We start from the raw sequence: 24,265 nt of genomic DNA, 5'->3' as shown, positions 1-24,265 counted from the left end.
CTGACATGAACTGTCAACTGTGGGACCTTATATAGACAGGTGTGCGCCTTTCCAAATCATGTCCAATCAACTGAATTTACCAGAGGTGGACTCCAATTAAGCTGCAGAAACATCAAGGATGATCAGGGAAAACAGGATGCACCTGAGCTCAATTTTGAGCTTCATGGCAAAGGCTGTGAATACTTATGTACATGTACTTTCTCAATTTTTTTATTTTTAATAAATTTGCAAAAATCTCAAGTAAACTTTAGTCATGTTGTCATTATGGGGTGTTGTGCGTAGAATTCTGAGGAAAAAAATGAATTAAATATATTTTGGAATAAGGCTGTAACATAAAATGTGGAAAAAGTGGTGCGCTGTGAATACTTTCCAGATGCACTGTATAGAACATAAACAACCCAGGTTTCAAATTAGCATAAAAAAAATAAAAAAAAAAAAATTACAGGAACATTTCTATACACACACTAAGGATTCTACCCCCTCACACTAGTTTATTGATAACACATAAATCCCCCTCCTTATGTGCCTATTTCCTCCCCTTTATTTGGTGTGGAAATGTAGTGCCAATTAATAGAACACACAAACTAAAGTGTAATTAATTACATTAAATACACATTATGCTTTACCAGTATAACACATCACCGATCCATAAAACTAAGGAGAAATAATGCAGCATACCTCATGGACTCTTCTGTAGTGCTGGTTCATGGTGTGTGCCATTCGGGAGGAGTATTTACATCCTTCCACACTGCAGTGGAAAGCAGCTCCTTCATTATGGGTATCCATATGTTTACGCAGATCGTGAGGGTTTTTAAAACTGAGGACAAAACAAAACATTTCAAATTAACATTTTTTTTTCTACAAACACTTGGCTATTACTATTTCGGGGTGTAAAAACATAAAATGATGTAATTGAACAAAATGTGTGTGTGTGAGTACAGAAAATAGGACAGAATGATCAAACTTGTTTGTGTTTTGCGTACGTGACAAAAAGCATATATACTTTCTGTAAGTTTTCTTTCAATGATGTGTGTGACAAGAAAATGTACCTTTAGGGTAAAGACTTTACCAATTGGAATAATACAAAATGAGTCAGGACGCTATTTTTATTGCTTACGTGGTCTACGATCAGGAGACTAGAAAAGCTATAAAAGAGCAAGCACATCTGCGCTCGAGGCAGATGAAGTGCGGTGTCCTAGGACTGTATTTCTCTGTCATTTTACCCTTGTCTGGTATGTATCAATAAAAGGTTTTTACTAATTTTAATTTTCTTCTCTGTCTTCAGTCACAAAAAGTGTCCACAGGGGGAAAACACTAAAGTTTCTAACACAAATGCAATTTACATTTACTTCACAGTTAAAATCTCATTACTGCAGACTCTTCTCAGTCTAAAACCCACTAGACTCTACCCCATCAAAAATATCCTTGATATATGGTAATTTGCATGGTTGATTTGTCAAAGACTGAGGTATCATTTGCATCTCAATTAAGCTAATGAAGCTATAACTACAAAATTCTAACTTTTTTTTTGTAAGGTAGGGGTATGTTGAAGCACAGTGACAGCATTTTTGCTGGAGCCATGTAGAGCCCCTTTTAACTTAATTTCCTACTCTTCCAGCAGCTTTCACTTACTGGTGATGTGGTAAGCAGTAGAAGATGGCTAATGGAACATACACAGACCTCATCAAGAGGCACACAACCTTTTTACCAAAAAGTATTTAAGGTCATGCTATTGTCAACTAAAGAAATCATTAAGGCGGCTAGTAAGATATCTTGTTCTACAGTATAGTGTATACATTAGCTTTATAATACACAAGTGTGGCCTCATCTAGTATATTGTGAGCAGTTTTGGTCTTCATATTAAAGAAAGACATCGTGTTCAATAAATTCCTGAAAATGAGCAAGCAGTGTAATTCTTGGACTGCAAAATTTGAGCTATGAAGACAGACAGACAGGGACATGAACATTTTCAGTTTAAGCAAATGGCGATTAAGAAGTGCCATAACTGAAATTTTTAAAATGAAAATTAGCATATTGGATCCTAATTATTCTTTAAATTGGCTTCCCCAAATATTCAAGTTTTTCTTCACACAAAGAACTATAGACACATTTAATAAAGTGCCTACTATGTTAATACAGTAAAGTAGTACATTAAAACTCAGTTATTTTGGGGGGGAAAAACAACATTTTTAATACAGCGTATAGGAAATTAAAGAGCACAATACACTTAGTGCGGCACAATGATTCTAGGTTCAAATACCATATCTAGTTACCAGCTGTGTAGTTTTTGCAGGTCTTCAGATACCTCTACTATTCTTCCCACATCTCCAAATTGTGCATATTAGGTTAACACAAATTGTACCTGCAGCCTTGTTTGGGTTCTGCAGTGGAGCAATACACAAAACACGTAGGAAGCCAACCCTGGGCCAGCTCTGTCAGCACAGGACATTCCCATCAGCACCCTTAAACTACATTAAACCGGCCAAAGAATGTTATGTTCCACTTTACCACACGGCACTCAATTTTACAGACTCCTATAATACGTGGGATAAGTCATTACCCTTCCATCTTACTAGTGACATACATAAGTGGCAGCTTACTTACTAACGCAGAAGGCATGCATTTGTTTTAAACATGCAAGGATACATGTTAGTATATGAATATTATTTCCACACTTTATAAAAAATCCCTAGATATAAGGTCTAGAATTCTTATTTAGCTTAAGGACTGAGAATAATTTTAGGAGGATTGTTTTGGTGAAATATTTTCATTAGTACAGCACGATTTCATCTGAAACAGTGAACTCTTCATTTCTTATATTGAAAGCATAATATTTATAGGGGAAATAAGAGATCAAGAAATGTTGATGGAGGTAGTGCTGGGCGGTATACCGGTTCAGAACGAAAACATTTTTTTATTTTTGTTATGATATGGATTTTTCTTATACCGCAACACCGGTTTAAATTGCCTAAACGACATTTGGAATGTGGCGCAGCGGGAAACTGTTCAAGTGGGGTCCTTTTTCATTGCTACACCGCTAATCACAGAGGTGTTGCGTGGGGGCTCTTTCACTGCTACACCGCTAAATAGGTAGTGTAGGTATTGCCCAGTGAAAATGGACAGAGAACATTCCGAAACTGAAGCTGATGATAAAGTTGAACATGATGACACAGAAGAACTTTTGCCGAAAAAAAGGAGTCACGGCCGTTGCCTGGAGATACTTTGGTTTTAAAAGGTCAGATGTGGACTATTATGTTCAAATGCATAAATACGGTTTCTATAATACTGGATAATACTGCAAGCCAAGTTGTACTTGTTTTATTTGTTTTCAATACAGTGTAATGTACCTGGGTACTGTGTAATAGTGTGACGACATGTTGACTTTATTCTCGTAATTTGTCATTAAAGTAGAACATCATAAACTAAACTTCATCGTAAAATGAATATTTAATTTACTAGATTTTCTCAAACCCCGTCTTAAGTTATATAGCACATTAAATGCTTTGTGTTAAGTGTTCCCCGAGCCATGTTAAATCAGTACGTGCTTCTTAAACTGACTTCCTCTTGTACTGAGGAGGCGCCGCAGCAATCGCCGCACAGAATACATTCACTTCATGATATTCCTGCTCTCTGATCATTTAGAATGCTAAGATAAATACAGTAATTCCTCCTCCATCGCGGGGGTTGCGTTCCAGAGCCACCCGCGAAATAAGAAAATCCGCGAAGTAGAAACCATATGTTTATATGGTTATTTTTATATTGTCATGCTTGGGTCACAGATTTGCGCAGAAACACAGGAGGTTGTAGAGAGACAGGAACGTTATTCAAACACTGCAAACAAACATTTGTCTCTTTTTCAAAAGTTTAAACTGTGCTCCATGACAAGACAGAGATGACAGTTCTATCTCACAATTAAAAGAATGCAAACATATCTTCCTCTTCAAAGGAAACAGAGAGGAAAGCAAACAAATCAATAGGGCTGTTTGGCTTTTAAGTATGCGAAGCACCGCTGGTACAAAGCTGATGAGAGAGAAAGAGAGAGAGAGAGAAAGTAAGTTGGGTAGCTTCTCAGCCATCTGCCAATAGCGTCCCTTGTATGAAATCAACTGGGCAAACCAACTGAGGAAGCATGTACCAGAAATTAAAAGACCCATTGTCCTCAGAAATCCGCGAACCAGCAAAAAATCAGCGATATATATTTAAATATGCTTACATATAAAATCCGCGATAAAGTGAAGCCGTGAAAGGCGAAGAGCGATATAGCGAGGGATCACTGTACTTCATATCATTTTCATGATGAAATGCATTAAAGCATGTATTAATCATGTGGGGGCACAGTGGCATGGAGGTTGCACTGTTGCCTCGCAGCAAGGGTGTCTCGGGTGTACCATGCCTTGAATTTGCATATTTTTCTGGTGGGTTTACTCAGCGCTTCAGTTTCCTTTCAAAGTCATGTAGGATGTGGGGTTTTGTTATGCTAGACTGACCCTGCTAGTGTATATTTTGCTCGGATTTACCCTGCGATGTGCTGGCGACTCGTTCAGGATTTGCTCCTGCCTCACACAATGCTTACTGGGATGGGCACAACCCTGAATGGATGGCATTATTAAACGTGTATAATGAAGATTTTTAAAGTTCTGAACACTCCATGGGCTAAGTTTATAACTAGTTTTAATTTCACAAAGATGTTTATCATGTGGTGATTGGTTATGTGGAGAAAGAAAAAGGAAAGATAGGAACTGGGGTTGTGGTACATCAGACAGACATAACGCATGCAATAAAGAAAGCCTGCTCAGATGAACATCCATTGAATTCTGTGTTCGTGTCTCCGACACAATATTTAAGGTAAATCTTTGCGATAACCATTCATACATCGTTTTTTTTCGAGCTTCGTCACACCTGCCATAAAGTTCTCTACACTGAACATACACCTGGGGACCCCTTACTGCGAGGGAACAGCACTACCGCCTCACTACCGTGCATGTTTAATACCTGCTTTAATGCATTTCATCATGAAAATGATAAGTATTTATCTTAGCATTCTAAATTTTCAGAGAGCAGGAATATCATGAAGTGAATGTATGCTGTGCGGTGATCTCTGCCGGCGCCTCCTCTTAGTGCGGAGGAAGTCAGTTTAAGAAGCATAGTGATTAACAACTGGGTCAGGGAACACTTAACACAAAGCATTTAAATGTGCTACACTAACTTAAGAAGTTTGAGAAAATCTACTAAATTAAACATTGATTTTAGGATGAAGTTTGGTTTACGACATTCTACTTTAATTATAAAATAAACCATGAGAATAAAGTGGAAATGTTCACTTTAATATCGACATAAACGGCGAGAACAAAGTGGAAATATCGACTTTAATCTCGACATAAGTGTCAAAATTAAAGTGGAAATGTCAAGAATAAAGTCAACATGTCGACTTTATTCTCTACGTATAGTTTATTTTTTTCTTCCCTGTGTCTGTATTTTTTCTTCTTCACCGTGGCCTTAATACGATTCCATAGGGCTATACCACAAATAGCATCATAAATGCAAGGTGCAGTTTTATTATTTATGTATATAGCTTAGCTTGAAGCAAGGTCCATATTAATGCAGTTTGCCTAAATGATGGTTCAGTTGGTAAAGATGTCATCACCAAGTTGCACTGGTTTTATATCATTTTAATTTGGTGAATACTGTGTAATGCACCTGGGCTTGAAGTCTTGAAGTAATAGTATTATTACTGGAAGTTGCACTATTTATTTTATTGTTATTATTTATTAGTTTAAATATTATGCAGTTTAATGATGGTAAAGTTATTTAAAAAGTCTCTTTAACATGTCAGTGGACAGAGATGGTTAACATTAACAGAAAGTGTAGTTGGTTTACAAGAAATATTTACTATTTATTCCTTTTCTAAGACATGTTCAGTGCAATACAACTTTTGACAAGCACCTCTGGATATTTTACTAAGTCTAAATGCCTCTAAGGATGGTTGAGAATATGTTGTCAAAATTTTAGTTTAAGTTGTTTGCAAACTTTGTTTAATAAAGAGGTTCTATATTTTGATTGCATCTGTCATGCGATGTGATTCCTTCTCTTCATTAGTGGCACCCCCTTGAAAACTATCACTTTATGGGGCCACGCAAACCTGTATTAATACTTGTGTGCACATTTGTACAATGCTCAGGACAGTGGAATAGGTTATTCTTAGCCAGTCTACTGCAGTAACTGCAGTGGAAAATGTGGTTAACATCCACTCATGCATGGGAAAAAAATACCGTGAAACTGGGATAATTTAGAAAAATACCGTGATATAGAATTTTGGTCATACCGCCCACCCCTAGATGGAGGTTATGGAGAGTATAAAAATAATTGGGTTCTACTAGAGATACACACTTCAAAATGAATAAAAATAAGAATCCTGTTTACAATTCAGAATAATACAGTTTATAAAAACAGTATGGGTACGACAGGATGCAAGGAACAGACCATGTTCATAACTCAGAAAAAAAAGTCCATGACAATCTAGAGTTTGATTTGCTGAAAACCTAACACATGCTGCCAACCAAAGGGGCTGAAAAGCTCAACATTGTACATTTTAAAAAATGAACTTCTTATATTTTAAAATGAGCATAATAAGTGTTACACCAAGTCCACTCAACATTTCAAAACCATTTGAATAATATACCTTCTCAAAAGGTGTAGCATGGTTAAGAAACAGCTATTTTACAGATGGCATTTTTTGTTTTGGACCATACTAATGTTATTTTGTCGACAGAGTGAATGTATGCTTCATACTTAAGATTTTTTTTTTACTACAATGATATCTACAAAGAAATGATATCTGGGAAGCAGGGCATTTAACACGATGGACTGAATGACCAGTAAACAGTTGAAGACATATACATATATCCAATGCACATGGGGCATTGGTGTGGGGGGAAAAAAAAAAAAACACCCCACACTTAAACCCAGAGGCATAAAAAGATTAAGACCATCTTTAATTAGACTAACATGAACAACAGGAGCTTTTTCTATATATACAGTTGGTTTCCCCACTCTAAAGCCAGCAGAAACAACTGTTTTAAGTTTTGATCCTTAGCTCTGCTGAGCCATTTGCACAGATCTTTGAACCCCGTTTTTTTTTTTTTTTAAAAACACAATGGCAAGATTAACTTTGTCTTTCAATGAGCAGTTCAATTGATCTTGTGCAGTGGCATTTCTACAACATGGGCCAGTAGTGCAAAGCCACACCAACTCATGTGAAAAAAATTGATTAATAACAGGTTTACCCTTGGTGATGCGAGCAGTTTAGAAACAGATTAAAATTATAAAAAAAAGCACGACAAGGCCAATATCATTTTCTCTCTTATAGGTAACCAAAGTAATTTGGGGAAAAACACCAGATCAAAGATCAGTAATGCAAGTAACAAGACCTGGTTCATTATGCTGGGGCTGAGTGGCATTTTTATATTCTCCCATCACTGAGAGAGGGGAGCACCTGATGGCAATAAAATTTATAAAACCCTCCAAAGAACCCTTGCCTGCTCCTTCCACTGTGCAGAAAGGCAGCTAGCAGTTCACACACTATTTCAAAGCAGCACAATGTCTGATGTAGAAAGAATGAGTGTGTAGAAAATTTATACCTTAAATATTCTCGAAGGATGCGCAGATTGATCAGCCACCAATCTAAATCAGTCTATTTCACTAAAAAAGGCTCCACTGATTATCAGTAAATTGGGTAATTACAAAACTATTTTTTTAGATCCTGCTTTCCTACGCATTACAGTAATTTAGTTGTACTACTTCTTTACGCAAGGTTTTACGGTAGTTGAACCAGTGTGATTTTTTTCTTTTTCTTTTTAAGCAATCTTCATGCAGCTTAAACAAAAAGAGCCTTTACATGCATCCCTTTAACAGGGAGCATAGCATTTACATTAAAGAAAGCAGAGTAATACACAGGAAAAAAAAATTTGAGAAGTCTTTGTGTAGTCAAATAGCAAGAAAGTCCAATTTAATGAATTCAGACCTTCATTTTGTTCCTTAATTAAAACAGATGTGGTTTCAGTTTTGTCAGTGTGCTTGTTTGAAATCAAGCAGCTTACATTTTAAATTGGAACAAAACAGAATACTTTGAAATTGCCACTTAGTAAACATTAGGCTTGTTAACTTAACCTCAAAATATGTCTTACTTATAAACCTGCTAAGCATGTTAGTCTTGTGTCTTCTTAATGAACAACCTACATTTAAAGATTTGTACTGTGCATCACATTACAGGGAAATAAGACTATTGATTTACTGTACGCAAACGTTAAAGACGCATACAGCGCCACCCCGCTGCCTGCGCTTGGGAAAGCAGATCATAACCTGGTTCTGCTTCAGCCTCACTACAAACCAAGAGTGAGAGAGCTACCTACAACCACACGCTCATTTAGGAAGTGGTCCCCTGAGGCAGAGCAGGCTCTGAGAGAATGCTTTGGAACTACGGACTGGGATATCCTGCTGTGGTCACACAGTGAGAACATTGAGGAGGTTGTTGACTGCACTACTGACATCAACTTCTGTATGGACATTGTAATTCCAGTAAGAACAGTATGCTGCTATGCTAATAACAAGCCATGTATTACAAGTGACATCAAGGGCCTTTTGAACCAGAAGAAAAGGGCCTTTAAAAGCGGTGATCAGCATGAGCTCAAGCACGTGCAGTAGGAACTCCGAGTCCAGCTCAGGGCAGCGAAGGAGCAGTACAGGAAAAAGCTGGAGCAGAAGTTGCAGAATAACAGCATGAAGGAAGTGTGGGATGGGATGAAGATCATCACTTACTGCAGCTCGAAGCAGGGTGCCACCATCGAGAGCGACGTGAAGAGAGCAAACCAAACGAACAACTTCTTTAACAGGTTTGACCACCCTAACCCACTCTCACCTCGGAGTACTGCACCCTCCACCCATCCTTCTGCTGATACCAGCATAGGAGAGACATCCCCACCCACAATTACAGCAGCACAGGTGAGCAGAGAGCTGAGGAAACTTGAGTATCGCCACGACTGCTGAAGGCCTGTGCGCCGGAGCTGGGGAATCCTCTACAGTGCATCTTCAACCTGAGCCTGGAACAGGGGAGAGTCCTGAGGCTTTGGAAAACATCTTGTACCACTCCAGTCCCAAAGGTATCACGTCCTAGTGAGCTGAATGACTTCCGGCCTGTCGCTCTGACATCACATATGAAGACGACCATGGAGCGGCTGCTGCTTCACCACCTGAGGCCACGGGTACGCCACGCCCACGACCCTCTGCAGTTTGCATACCAAGAGAAGGTGGGAGCGGAGGATGCCATCATCTATATGCTACACCGATCCCTCTCCCACTTGGACAGAGGCAGTGGTGATGTAAGAATTAGGTTTCTGGACTTATCTAGCGCCTTCAACACCATCCAACCTCTGCTCCTTAGGGACAAGCTGACAGAGAATGGAGTAGATTCATACCTGGTGGCATGGATCGTGGACTGTCTTACAAACAGACCTCAGTATATGCGTCTCGGGAACTGCAGGTCTGACATTGTGGTCAGCAACACAGGAGCGCCGCAGGGGACTGTACATTCTCTGGTCATGTTCAGCCTACATACATTGGACTTCCAATATAACTCGGAGTCCTGCCATGTGCAAAAGTTCGCTGACAACACTGCTATCGTGGGCTGCATCAGGAGTGAGCAGGAGGAGGAGTATAGGAACCTCTTCAAGGACTTTGTTAAATGGTGCGAGTCAAACCACCTACACTTGAACACCAGCAAAACCAAGGAGCTGGTGGTGGATTTTAGGAGGCCTAGACCCCCCCTGCACCCCGTGACCATCAGAGGTGACTGTAGGCAGAGGGTACAGACATATAAATACCTGGGAGTGCAGCTGGATGATAAATTGCACTGCCAATACCGATTCTCTATGCAAGAGAGGACAGAGCCAGCTATACTTCCTTAGAATACTGGCGTCCTTCAACATCTGCAATAAGATGCTGCAGATGTTTTATCAGACGGTTGTGGCGAGTGCCCTCTTCTACGCCGTGGTGTGCTGGGGAGGCAGCATTAAGAAGAAGGACGCCTCATGCCTGGACAAACTGGTGATGAAAGCAGGCTCTATTGTAGGCACGGAGCTAGACAGTTTGACATATGTGGCAGAGCGACGGGCGCACAGCAGGCTCCTATCAATTATGGAGAATCCACTGCATCCACTAAACAGTGTCATCTCCAGACAGAAGAGCAGCTTCAACGACAGACTGCTGTCACTGTCCTGCTCCACTGACAGACTGAGGAGATCTTTCTTCCCCCAAACTATGCGACTCTTCAATTCCACCCGGTCTGGGGGGGGGGAGATAAACGTTAACATTATACAAAGTTATTGTCTGTTATACCTGTATTTTTATTACTCTTTAAATATAATATTGTTTTTTGTATCAGTATGCTGTTGCTGGAGTATGTGAATTTCCCCTTGGGATTAATAAAGTATCTATCATGTGTTTTGTTAAAAAACAAGTAATACATAATTAAAATGGTAGTCTCTAGCTGATACTATATTTATACAGTGTTCCCTGTGTAAATGTATATTTTAATAGCAAAAAAGCTGTGGTGAAATTAAAGATTTAAAATGATTAGAACCTGTAAGTGCAAGTATATTCACATTTAAGCAGTGTTTAATTACCAATATCAATTGTGAGCTTGTAATTATGAGAAGCATTATCTTTTCTTCTATGCCATGTTTTATGGAAACATATCGATAGTTAATTAGTCAATGTATGCATTTTAAGGAGATTTTATTTTGTTAAGAAAAATGTCATAACACCTGTGCAGTGTAGGGTGTGTGTGTGTGTATATATTGGAAAATCCCCAATATTCTCTGCATTTTAATGATTTTACTAAAGTGCCAACTTGTTTTAATAAGCTACTAAATTACTACTATATCATGACGTTTTTAGTAATCTGGTATGAAAGCTTTACTTTGTATATGCACACATAAATAAATTACTTTCTCACAAAACCAATGCAGATGATTCTGCACCTATGGGAGGGATATTATTGATAACGGGTATGAGGCAGAGTATTGGAGTCGGGTGGAGAAATTTGTTTCTTGGTGGAAACAGAATTGTCTGCATTTTTAACATCAGCAAAACCAAGAAACTGGTTATATAGGTTTTTACCGCACCAAAGAACCGCTATATCCTGTCACTGATCAAGGAGTGAATGTAGAGATGGTGCACTCCTACAAGTACTTGGAGGGGGTCTACATTAATGACAGGTTGGACTGGTCTCTGAACACAGAGGAACTGTACAAGACTGCATTCCTTTAATGGGGGAAGGGACACACATCTTCTACAACTCTGAGATGACCAGTGAAATTTTCTATGTTGTGCTGTGCTAGGCTGGTAACATCACTTCAAGAGAGGCCCACCGAATCAATAAGCTAATTAAACTAACAGCCAACCAAAAGCATGTCAAGAAATGCTACATGGGCTCCTTTATACAGTACCAACAGCAATACATCTGTAGAATGCCTCACTGTGACAGCGACAGCCAAGTAAAAAGTATTCTATTTAATTTTCTTGCTTTATACTCATTCTGGTGTGTGTTCAGACTAAACTGTACATGTATATTTATTTTATTTACTTATTATTTAGAGAGATGCTGTAAAAAGCCAAAAGTTGACTTGAGAAACATTTCACTGAAACAGCTAAGCAAGGGGAAAAAAAGTCAGACTGTTTATCAGATACATACAGTTCTACTTTATCATAGCAAAAAGAAATTTAATGATACTAAACTGTAAAGGAACTACTGATACTTTCTGAACTGATACAATTTTTGATAGGGTGAGGACAGAGGTTCTGCCTGCCTCTTTCAACAGATAAAGCTGTTACTAAACATCTACAAGATTATACAATTGGAAACTTACCTGCTTTCACAAAAGTCACACTGAAATGGCCTCTCATTACAGTGTCTGAACTTTATGTGTGTTCTCAAAGAAGCAAGGGTAGTGCAGGTCATGTCACACAAAGGACACTTTATATGGTTAACTAAAATGAAGAATGAAAAGGCCAGTCAGCAACTAAGGCATCTAAAGATCATGTACCTGATGTAGATGTAATAACCTAGAATCTTTACTCTGTGCTTAAAAAAAAAAAAAAAAACCCACACACATTTCTTAAAAAAGTGGTTTCATTTTGGCCATGTTTGAACCCTGAACTGAACTTTAGTAATGTCAATAGCTTGCAACCCAAGTGAACACAGTAAGATTTCAGTAGTGCTACCACAATTAAAAAGGTTTCTCCAATAACCAACTAGCATACAAACATGACTAATTTAGGAAAGAAATTTACCATTAGGACACTGAAAGATTTTCTGCTGAAATTTGAACTTTGATTTTTAAATTTATTCAACTATGGCTGTTGTCATTTCAAACAGTAATAGCCATAATAAAAACTCTAGGAATCCCCTGGCTACTTTTTTTTTAAATCAATTTAAGTGTCAATAATAAAAGGTATCAATATCTATCAAATAAATGAAAATTTTTGTGTCACCCCAAAACCTTTGATTTGTACTGTGTAAAACACATGCACATGAAAGTCTCACCAACTTAAATGATGCAACTTTCTGAACATGAATCAATTCAGCTTTATTAAAGATTTTCCTGAGAAGTTAAAACTTAGAGAACTATTTGCAAACTGAGACAAACTTTTTCAGGTGCGTCAAACTCACCGTGCTGGCGGACATGATCCCGCAATAACCTCTCACTGGCAAATGGCTTTTCACAGTGTTCACACAAAAAAGGTTCTTCAAGTACAGGGAAGAGAACAAAAATAAATATTTAATGAAGAGTACACATCAGACCCACATGCAGAAGTATCTGCATTTGTAAAATACTTCTGGTCAAATATTGCAGCAGCATATGCACTTTGCAAAGGCAATGAAAGCAACAGACCCACCTTCCCTCCCCAATCAATCTGGGGTCTGCATGGGTGAAAAATATCTTATTTACAAAACGACATGAACATGCCTTGAACATTCATCCAGTTGCCACCCCTTATGGGGGTGGGAGAAAAAAAAAAAAAAAAGCACAGCTTTCTCATCATGCACAACACAAAAGAATACAAAGTTTGTACTGCATAATACTGTTTTTTGATCTGCCGCAAATATTACTAATAGCAAGATGCTTCAAAGTCATGCTGTAAATCAGAATTAGGAGGCTTTTCTGGGGTATATTGGGTTTTTTAAAGATACAGTGGAACCTTGGTTTGTGAGTAACTTGGTTTACGAGTATTTTGCAAGACGAGCTAAAATTTTTAATAAATTTTAACTTGATAAACGAGCGAGGTCTTGCAATACGAGTAGTAGATATACGCTTTGTCTGCCGAGCATCATGTGATCACAACTGAGCGGATGGTTTTTCTCTCTCGCTGCAGGATTGTGGGCAATCGTCTCCTATTCGCCATCTTAGTCGGCGTGGCTCACTCATATAGTCAACATCCGTACGTGTGTATACTCTTTACTACAGCATTGTGTGTGTGTGTGCGCGCGCATGTGTGTGCTGTGACGTGCGAGTCACCGTCTTGCACCCAAAAACACAAAGCGGAGTCTCAGTACTTTAGCAACACCAGCTTTATTCAGCTTGAAACAGCGCGGTTGTTTATTGTAGCGGGATCTGCCACTCTCCTATACCCAGACACAGCAGTCAGGCAGGGTCGTGGCCAAGTAATACTGTGCCCTGCACATTTATAATGTTCCTTGTATCACCCATCGACGGCAGGCGATTATAGCATGTCCGCGATTTTTTCGGATTCTCTTTTACGGCAAACTGCTACAGCACTGGGAGACTGCGATTGCTTTGGGACGCTCTTCCGCGCGTCGTCCCGTTGGGTGGAATCCCTCAAAAGTTTAGAAACTCACTCACACCAGCTATGATTCTTTTTAAAGGTAAAGTGCAGGTTAATCTGTTTTATGTATTTTTACTTTATATTTTGTATTAATCATTTTTATATGAATAGTTTTCGGTTGTGGAACGAATCATCTGAGTTTCCATTATTTCTTATGGGGAAATTCACTTTGATACACAAGTGCTTTGGATGGCGAGCACGTTTCCGGAACGAATTATGCTCTTTTTGGCTCTTTTCTGTTTCAATATTTAAATTATGTCAGCATTGGGTTTGAATTATGCCGTCTATGACTTTGTTTTTTTCCAGTAAATTACATTTTTGCTACCAGAGTTATGGAGTAGCGGTTAGCACGGCTACCTCACTGATTCACACATCTCATCACTGTTCATTTGGAGTTTGCATGTTCTCTGTCTGAAAGTGTTTACCTCCCATATCCCAAAAGATAGTATAGTGGTTTTATAAACTGCAGTGCACATTATAACAGTAAACCACACAGGAGAGGAGCAGGGGCCAGGCATCTGAATATTTACCACAGTAACAAAGAATCTATTTAAAACTGTTGACTGTGTAAAAATTGTATAGAGATGAACACTTTTAGCTTTATTCTCATAATCGTCTCCTTATACAACACAAAATCATTACTTTGGACAAAACAGTGCAATACACTAAATCTTAAAAAAAAAAAATTGCTCTATATACAGTACTGTGCAAAAGTTTTAGGCAGGTGTGGAAAAAATGCTGTAAACAAAAGAATGCTTTCAAAAATGGAAGTGTTAATCATTTATTTTCATCAATCAACAAAATGCAGTGAATGAACAAAAGAGAAATCTTAAATCAATATTTGGTGTGACCACCCTTTGCCTTCAAAACAGCATCAATTCTTCTAGGTACACTTGCAGTTTTTGAAGGAACTCGACTGGTAGGTTGTTCCAAACATCTTAGAGAACTAACCACAGATCTTCTGTGGATGTAGGCTTCCTCACATCCTTCTGCCTCTTCATGTAATTCCAGACACACTCGATGTCGAGATCAGGGCTCTGTGGGGGCCATACCATCACTTCTTGTTCTTCTTTACGCTGAAGATAGTTCTTAATGACTTTGGCGGTATGTTTGGGGTCGTTGTCCTGCTGCAGAATAAATTTGGGGCCAATCTCACACCTCCCTGATGGTATTGCATGATGGATAAGTATCTGCCTTTATTTCTCAGTATTGAGAACACCATTAATCCTGACCAAATTTCCAACTCCATTTGCAGAAATGCAGCCCCAAACGTTCAAGGAAACTCCACCATGCTTCATTGTTGCCTGCAGACACTCATTACTGTACTGCTCCCCAGCCCTTCGATGAACAAACTGCCTTCTACTACAGCCAAATATTTCAAATTTTGACTCATCAGTCCAGAGCACCTGCTGCCATTTTTCTGCACTCCAGTTCCTATGTTTCCGTTCATACTTGAGTCGATTGGCCTGGTTTCCATGTCGGAGGTATGGCTTTTTGGCTGCAACTGTTCTATGAAGACCACTTCTGGCCAGACTTCTCCTGACAGTAGGTGGGTGTACTGGGTCCCATTGGTTTCTGCCAGTTCTGAGCTGATGGCATTGCTGGACATCTTCCGATTTCGAAGGGTAATAAGCTTGATGTGTCTTTCATCTGCTGCACTAAGTTTCCTTGGCCAACCACTGCGTCTACGATCCTTAATGTTGCCCGTTTCTTTGTGCTTCTTCAAAAGAGCTTGAACAGCACATCTTGAAACCCCAGTTTGCTTTGAAATCTTTGTCTGGGAGAGACCTTGCTGATGCAGTATAAACTACCTTGTGTCTTGTTGCTGTGCTCAATCTTGCCATGACACGAAACTGTCTTCCACAACCTCACCTTGGTAGCACAGTTTGGCTGTTCCTCACCCAGTTTTAAGCCTCCTACAGAGCGGTTTCTGTTTCAACCTACGTGTGACATTGATGATTATTAGCACCTGTTTGGTATAATTGGTTGATCATACACCTGACTATAATCCTACAAAATCCCTGAGTTTGTGCAAGTGTACCTATAAGAATTGATGCTGGTTTGAAGGCAAAAGTTAGTAACACCAAATATTGATTTGATTTAGATTTTTCTTTTGTTCGCTCACTTTGCATTTTGTAAATTGATAATAAACCACCATTTATATTTCTGAAAGCATTCTTTGTTTGTTTACAGCATTTTTTCACACCTGCCTAAAACTATAAAAAGTGGAAAAAGAAATGCATTGGTCATAATAACTTTTTTTAGGCTGACCATTGCACAAATCCTACTTGTAATAAAGTAATATGAAAACATGACTCAAGTTTATAACCCAACTACTGAAGCCATAATATAAAAAGAATACTTGCAATTAATTGGAAAAATTACAATAATTAAATGGAAAATGGAATTCCTTTATTCCCTTAAGAGTACAGCTTGATTACAATGGTCAGTAGAAGTATCTCTAATAAAACAGCATTGCAGGGTTTTTAAATACAAATCTTTAAGTAAAAGATGGGTCATATTGTCAAGTTTTATGTTTACTGAAGTATTAGAATGGGTAGAAAGAGGAAACAAACAGGAATCCAAAGTACCAGGTCCTTACCTTCTGTCACAGATTGCCTTTGTATGTGGTCAAAGAGCTTTGTATTGCTAGCAAACATACATCCACAAGTAGGGCAGGCTGCCACTCTTTCTTGTGTGTGACTGCGCAAGTGCTCACGCAAACGATACTTAATCTTGAAAGTGGCATCGCAGCCTAAAGGAGTATTTACATTTATAAAAAAAAAACAAAAAAAAAAACACACACATTACAAATATCCAAGCCAAACTCAAGAATCAGAACAAACACAAGGAAAATGCTCTCTCTCTGTAGGCATTTTCTCCAGGTTTCGCACAATTTCAAAGACATGACCGGTTGAATCTAAACTGATCATGTATAATTAAACTCTATAGCATATTGGCATTTCACTCAGGGCAAGGTTAGTTTTACAGCCTTGTGAAATGAAGTGAATATTTTGTATGCAGATTTATAGAAAAAAAAAAAGAAAAAAAAAAAAGGGGCTGATAAGCATAAGATTTAGATTTGAGGCCAGTCAATCGGAGGACCAACAGCCTAGCATCTTTCAATGACAAGAACAGTAAGACTGCAAACGGTCTTATCTTAATTTCAAACATTATGTTTATTTTCAAAATATTTAGCATGTAAAACAATTTGGAATCTCCATAAAGCTTTACTTCTCACCCATGAATCCCTTAGTAAAAGATACCACCACATTTTTTTAGTTTTATCATGTAAATGGCTTATATTTATCTATTTTCTAACAATCATCTAGTTAAGAGCTCTGGGGAGCCAGCAGCTATACCAGGTGCAGTGGATGCAAAAACAGGGTAACTGCAGTGCTCATTTACTTTTTTATATATATATATATATATATATATATATATATATATATATATATATATATATATATATATATATATATATAAAGCATGGGAGTCTAACATGTGGGAAAGAATATAAGCACTCTTGTTGAAGATAAAAAAAGGTTATAGTAGCCTTGCAACATATAAATGGAATACTGAACAAAAAGGAGGGGGGGGGGGAACATCTACAAGGAGGTGCAAGTATGTTGCCATATTACATTAGCTTATTGCCAACACTTTTTAGAAGAATAGAACCGTGACAAGATCGGGTCATTTAACCCAACAGTCTTGTCCATGATATTCACCTACATTTGATGTTATTTTGTAGAACTGAGATATGAAACTTCCTGAAGCCCTTCTCACCATCCCACTACTTGGTAATTTACGCCATGTGCCTATGGTTCTTTATTATGAGTGATGTACTGTTAATATACAGCAATATCTGGTTAAATGATAAAGCTTAATGAAAGTAAAGAGAAAATATACACATCTTTGGCATACCACCGTTTACTAAATGAAACCCATAAATCTGTCCATCTCTCATACCTTTCCAGCAGCAGTAGAGACCTTTGCCTCTGTTGGGGAGAACCTCTTTTTCAGTACAATGGGCATGCATGTCCACGTGACGGTAAAACCACTCTGGGTTGTTAAAAGTACTCTGACAAGGAAAAGGAAGAAAAAAGGTTTTCAGAAGTACTGTAATTTTTTGCACATATCATGTTACATAGAATAAGGTCTTAAAAAAATTGATTCAATGGCCATCAAGTTTTGCAATTTCAAATATAGAATTTTATAGGGAGACACTCCAAGGCATTGTATGTAATGGAAACATACAAAAAAATACTAAAAAGCTTGCTATGACCCGAGAATTTCACACACATTCAATGCCTTTTTAACATACTATTTTAAAATGAAAATATTTCCCACATTTTAAATTTGGCATAACACAGTTTGCAGCATCATGGCACATTGGGAGTGTGTGTATTTCAAAGTCAAATGCCAGTGCATGGTATTGGCGTACATTTTCCCTATATCTATCCCTGCTTTGTAAAATAAAAAAAAACTTCAGACAGATGCAAGCTTACAAACATGAATAGCAGCTGCATGCTGGGTTCAAAATTCTTTACACCCCAGGATGTCTGCGAAAGATGCTGTCAAGGAAATCATCACTACTGAGTGCATCTCTCAGAAAATTACACGTTTGAGGTGTGACAATTCGGAAAACACATAGAAAGTGTTCATAACCACCCACCCCATTTCTACATTTCTGTAAAAAGAATCTAAAGTATGTCACAAGTGAAAAATTATATCAAAATTAAACAATAATACATATAGTTATAATACTGGGTAGCTTAGTATTTTAATATGTCAGCTTGCAAGGTGGTTTATAACAATGGTTTTTTTTTTTTTTTTTTTTTTTTTTTTAAATAATTTGTACACCCATAAAGCTGTGCAAATTATATTTAGGCCCATGAAGTTAACTGAATAGCCTAACCCAAAAAAAAAAAAACCTGAAGTGCAACGATTATCTCTAACATTTAACCATGATTCCACTCAACCCTAATGTTGCTAATATATGCAAGCAATGCAATATTATTAGAGAGTGAATATATAACATCAGTTTTTCTAGGCATTTTTTAGTGTGGAAGGAGAAGGACCAAATGTGAAGAGTATAATAATGAAATCACCAATAGCACTTAATAAAATACTGTATGAGTTATGGAGTTTTAATGCAAGTTTTAACAAGTCTTTAGCAATGCATTTTAAGTCTGGTTTAATTTTACTTTCCCATGTCTGTGTGTCCTGTTCTGTGCCATCTGAAGATTATTTTTACTATTACTGAATATCTACATGTTGTAGCCAGAAATTTTTGCTTCAGTGTTTTAACAGTTTTAGTACACATGCATATTACATTGCAAATATACGGATGTTTGTAAAAATTTAAATTCTGAAATCTGTTTAAGGCGTCAGTCACAAACAATGTCTAGTTTCAAAATAAACATTTGAAATTTTTTTAAAGCCCGTTTTGCATTTTATTTGTTTAAAACTAATGTTTTATATTTTTTCAAAAAATACTTTTGTCCATTGTTCAGAGATGCCTGTCCAGTAATATGTAATCTATGTGAATTAAGAGTATTGTTTCATGTCTAGTAAGGACGCATCTCTGGGTATGTGTGTGTTTGGGGTTAAATGGTTGCAAAAATGCACTTTGCCTCCGGTAGCATTCTACATGTGCCAATCCTGTTTGTCCCAACCTAACTTTCAGTTTTCAGTGTTGGATTTGTGTTTGAGATGTCTGAATATACCATGACCAAAACATTTTTCTAAAGTTAGTAATAATTCAAATGCAAAACATACTGTATTTATTACAAATGGCAAATAAAACCAACAAAAAAAATTACTTATTTTAAGCCTACTATACACAAGTAGGTGTCACAGGCAATGAAAAAATGCAAGCCACACAGAACAAACAATACCTAAATGTTGCTCTCTGGCAGGCTGTAATTTTGCTGTTAAGTAAATTAACAAAAACATTATTTTAAGCTTAAAGAAAAAGCCTTACAAATGAATGTTTGCATAACTTTTTTTCTTCAACAAAGTTTTAAAGGCTAAGTTACTTCTATAAACATTAAAATTTTATTACCACTTAGGTTACCCAAATATTAAAACTTTACATTATCTAAGCACACACATTCACCTGCAATTGCAGCACATCCCTAACAAATCCATACTTACATCACAGTGCTCCCACTGACATACAAATGCCTCTGACAGCTCTGGAATAAGGTTCTTACTGTGACGATCCTGAGAACACATGCGCAGCTCTGGATGAGTAAGCAATAGCTGTGATCCTATATACTTCAGTTTGGCATGGAAGATATGAAAATTCACATGGACAACCAACTCGTTGGGACTTCCCATTGCCAAAAACTCGCATCCATTCCACAGGCAGGCATAATCATCTAATAAAAATATATTAACAGTTAGCAATACAAAATGCCTCTCACCCATAAATGTAACTAGAACTGTTAATGCTATGTGTAGTGAACATTTTTGAAAACCAAAAGAGTTAACTGGAGCAAAATAGAAACCATGGGGAAATTCTACACACAATAAAAGTATAGGTTCTTTATTCACTTAAATGCCTCAGTTTTTTTAATTTCTATATTTCAAAAGTATTGAGATTATGAAAAAATACACCTAAAATGTCATTGACTTCTCTAATTAGTATTCCATTTGACTGGATTTAAAATATGCAAGCAAACAAAAATTAAGGAAAAAGTATACCATATGAAGTGGTTGTGTTCAACACATTTAGATCCATAAATAAGAATAAACTTTCATAACTTTTAATGGTTAGCTTGCTATGTTATTAGTAGAACTCCAATCCACACCCCTTCATGAATTAGTTTTAGACAGTTTTTTTTTCTACTGAACTGCTCTCTTTTTGATCTACAGATGTACTCAGAGCAGATTTTCTCTTTTTACATAGTTCTCTTGTACACTAAATGTAACAAACTGCATCTAATCCTCTCCCAATTCACTCTTAAACCAAAGATCCTTGACTACTGTTTTATACCAAGAAGTTCTTAATAAAAATGAAAAAAAAAAATTAATGGGGAAGTTATTATTACAACACTTTAAGTTGCTAGTTTAAAGAGCCTTTCCTGTATCAGCAATGCACATTTAGTTATTTCAGATAACACATGGTGTCACAGAATTCTGTTTTGCGTAGCTGCTGGTTTGGTCTGTAATGCCTAAAACAATGAGGTAATTAAAAAAAATTTCAGGCCTTTATTACTTTTTTTGCTGCATCGCTTCAGGAGAGAGAAAACAAATTTAGCTTAATCCTTTGTAATGTAACTATTGCAGCACTCAACTGTGTCCGCTTCATCTCTTGTGATTTTCTTTTAAATTTTTCTCTTCATCATTTGTTACCTCAGTAGTTTTCTGAAACATCCAAAATCAATTTACAGAATTTTTAAGTCGACCATGAGTAAAAATGTCTGCTAAAAGAAAATTTAAACTAGGGTTAAATATTTAAAAAGTTCATTACAATGCAACATGTAGTACATTTAATTCATCAGTGAAACACAAATTGACTAACAGTGCCTCAATTTATACAAAAGTGAGAAGGATAGTTGCCTCAAGAACCAAAAAACTACTTGGCTGGGGAAAAATGACCACAATTAGCATGTTTAAGCAATCATGGGCTACTTTGCCTGGACATCATATGAGCATTACAGGCAATGCTATATCACACAGAGAACCACATTTTGGTGATGGGCTAGTTTCCAAGTGTCGTGTTCATTGTAGGCTGTGTTATTCACACGCCGCTGCAGTGGTCAAAAGTGCTTCATGCTCAGCGCACTAGCCACAGGTTAAAAATGTAAAAATCATATTGAAGAGAAGCATGGTGGGTGTCTCATTTTGATTTAAGCTCCTCTTCATGGCGGACTTATATTGCTCAATGTTCTAACAAGGATTTGGGTCACTAGTGAAGAGAAAATCCCTCGGAATTTGCTTTGCCTGGAGTTTGGCTAAATCTCAGCAATGTTCGGTAATCGCACTAAACCTGTAAATGCACTGAACTCAAAGGAGATGTAGAAAGTGAACTAGCTTTGAGTGGATTATAATGGTGCACTGGCCTCTAAGTGTCCCCAAGGGCTAGGGAAGTGTCTGCCCGCCAAACAAAAAAAAAAAAAAAAAAAAACAATAAACAGCCACAAACTAGCAGTATTTGTGTGTATTTATATTTCATGGAGCAAAAAGCTGCTGTGTAGACTTGGCTTGTTCCATTTTTCTTTTCATTTAAAAAAAAAACAAAAAACAAAAAAAAAACCCACACCATACAAATGCCTTGTAGATAACACAGTCTTGTGTGTTTTCTGACATGACAGCTCAGGCACCTTTAAAGGTATGTTTTGAGTGACAGTCACTGTGCGTGGTTAATTGTGCATACATTCAGCCCACAGTCTCTTCCCTTATATATAATCCCTTCCCATCTGAAAGGACTAGTTTAAATTAGAGATCTGTGTCACATATGCTGTGAGAGCATAGTGAAACTCTTGTACCACAGTTGGGTGATGTATACGATATTCGTTTACTCTGAAATAATCACTTATTACAGATTAATGCCAGTGGAAGCCAATTAACCTACTGTCAGATATTAAAGAATCATTTAAACAATTTGCAGATACTAATATTCTAAGTTACCCCACCACTACCCCATGCAAAAACCCATTTATTCCATCATCTACGTTTGATTTACAGAATCGTTTGTTCAGCATTTATCACACTGAGACCAGTTAGGGTCCAGATATCAAGACACTAAAGAAAGCTAAATTCTTGAAAATTTAGTGTATAGTAATCTAATTCCACTGTATCTAGGATGACGAAGTATAGATAAGACTCAGGCATAAACAGCTTATGGGCTAACATTTGACACATTGAGAAATTTGCAATTACAACAGTTATGTATTTGAAAATCAACTTATAAAAGCTGCTCAAATGTTAATGTTTAAAGAATGGGCTCTATGCAGTTGAAACTATGTAACCAATATACTTTAGAATTTAAAGCTTAGAAAGTTAAACAACTGACAGTGTGTTGTTACTCCTGTTTAAAAAGTACAGTAAAACCTCAATTATCCATCACTTGATTCACCGTCTGTCTCTGTTAACCGTCATGGCAAAAAAAAAAAAAAAAATTGCACACACCATTGCCTACCTAAAACTGCACTTACATTGCCGTTCTGTATACTGTGAGCTATGCACATTGTGCAAAACGTGCAGTATTCTTCCCCTGCACCATGTGTCGTGCTGCATTTTGAAACCACAATGTCAGTTACGTACCTTTACTTTGAACACCATTTTGTAGGTTCTCTCATTATACAGTGATCCCTCGCTATATCGCGCTTCGCCTTTCGCGGCTTCACTCCATCGCGGATTTTATATGTAAGCATATTTAAATGTATATCGCGGATTTTTCGCTGCTTCGCGGGTTTCTGCGGACAATGGGTCTTTTAATTTCTGGTACATGCTTCCTCAGTTGGTTTGCCCAGTTGATTTCATACAAGGAACGCTATTGGCAGATGGCTGAGAAGCTACCCAGCTTACTTTCTCTCTCTCTCTCTCTCTTGCGCTGACGTAGGGGGGGTGTGAGCAGGGGGGCTGTGTGCAGCTGCTTCCTGAAGGACAGGCTGCACGGAGCTTCGCATACTTAAAAGCTCAAAGGGCACGTATTGATTTTTGACTGTTTGTTTTTCTGTGGCTCTCTCTCTCTCTGATCCTGACGGAGGGGGTGTGAGCTGCCGCCTTCGACAGCTTTGTACCGGCGGTGCTTCGCATACTTAAAAGCCAAAAAGCCCTATTGATTTTTTTTTTGACTGCTTGCTTTGCACTCCTTTGAAAAGGAAGATATGTTTGCATTCTTTTAATTGTGAGACAGAACTGTCATCTCTGTCTTATCATGGAGCACAGTTTAAACTTTTGAAAAAGAGACAAATGTTTGTTTGCAGTGTTTGAATAACGTTCTTGTCTCTCTACAACCTCCTGTGTTTCTGCGCAAATCTGTGACCCAAGCATGACATTCTAAAAATAACCATATAAACATATGGTTTCTACTTCGCGGATTTTCCTATTTCGCGGGTGGCTCTGGAACGCAACCCCCGCGATGGAGGAGGGATTACTGTAATCAATTAATCTACTATACATTGTTATCGCCAATAAATGCCAAGTGTGCAGTTTTGGAATTATCACAATAAACTGAGAAACGTTTGCAAAATGGTCAAAGTGCCTCAAGTATTGCTTCAATTTACAGAGGAGGAAGCATAATAAAAAGGTGAACAATATACAGTAAAGCGTGATGCTGCCGAAACTTAAAAATGTGTGTTGAAAATGAAAACCACTACTGGTAACATTTTGTAATAATATTAAATGTTCC

The 24,265-nt window shown here is 37.5% G+C and overlaps 1 protein-coding gene across 3 annotated transcripts in view; it reads right to left on the bottom strand.

Annotated features, from left to right (window-relative positions):
• Positions 1–24,265, bottom strand: part of zgc:112083 (uncharacterized protein LOC550461 homolog) — a 62,520-nt gene that overhangs the window by 28,156 nt on the left and 10,099 nt on the right. For all 3 annotated transcript variants that reach the window (XM_028800128.2, XM_028800129.2, XM_028800130.2), the window contains 6 exons: positions 20,059–20,285; positions 17,869–17,980; positions 16,502–16,654; positions 12,725–12,799; positions 11,922–12,042; positions 679–817 (listed from right to left, as the gene is read on the bottom strand). In XM_028800128.2, coding sequence (XP_028655961.2) covers positions 679–817; positions 11,922–12,042; positions 12,725–12,799; positions 16,502–16,654; positions 17,869–17,980; positions 20,059–20,285 — 827 coding nt within the window. The remainder of the gene's footprint in view (positions 1–678; positions 818–11,921; positions 12,043–12,724; positions 12,800–16,501; positions 16,655–17,868; positions 17,981–20,058; positions 20,286–24,265) is intronic.

Source organism: Erpetoichthys calabaricus, chromosome 4 (assembly GCF_900747795.2).
Source record: "Erpetoichthys calabaricus chromosome 4, fErpCal1.3, whole genome shotgun sequence".
Taxonomy (NCBI): Eukaryota; Metazoa; Chordata; class Cladistia; order Polypteriformes; family Polypteridae; genus Erpetoichthys; species Erpetoichthys calabaricus.
This window is presented reverse-complemented; position numbering and strand designations above follow the sequence as displayed.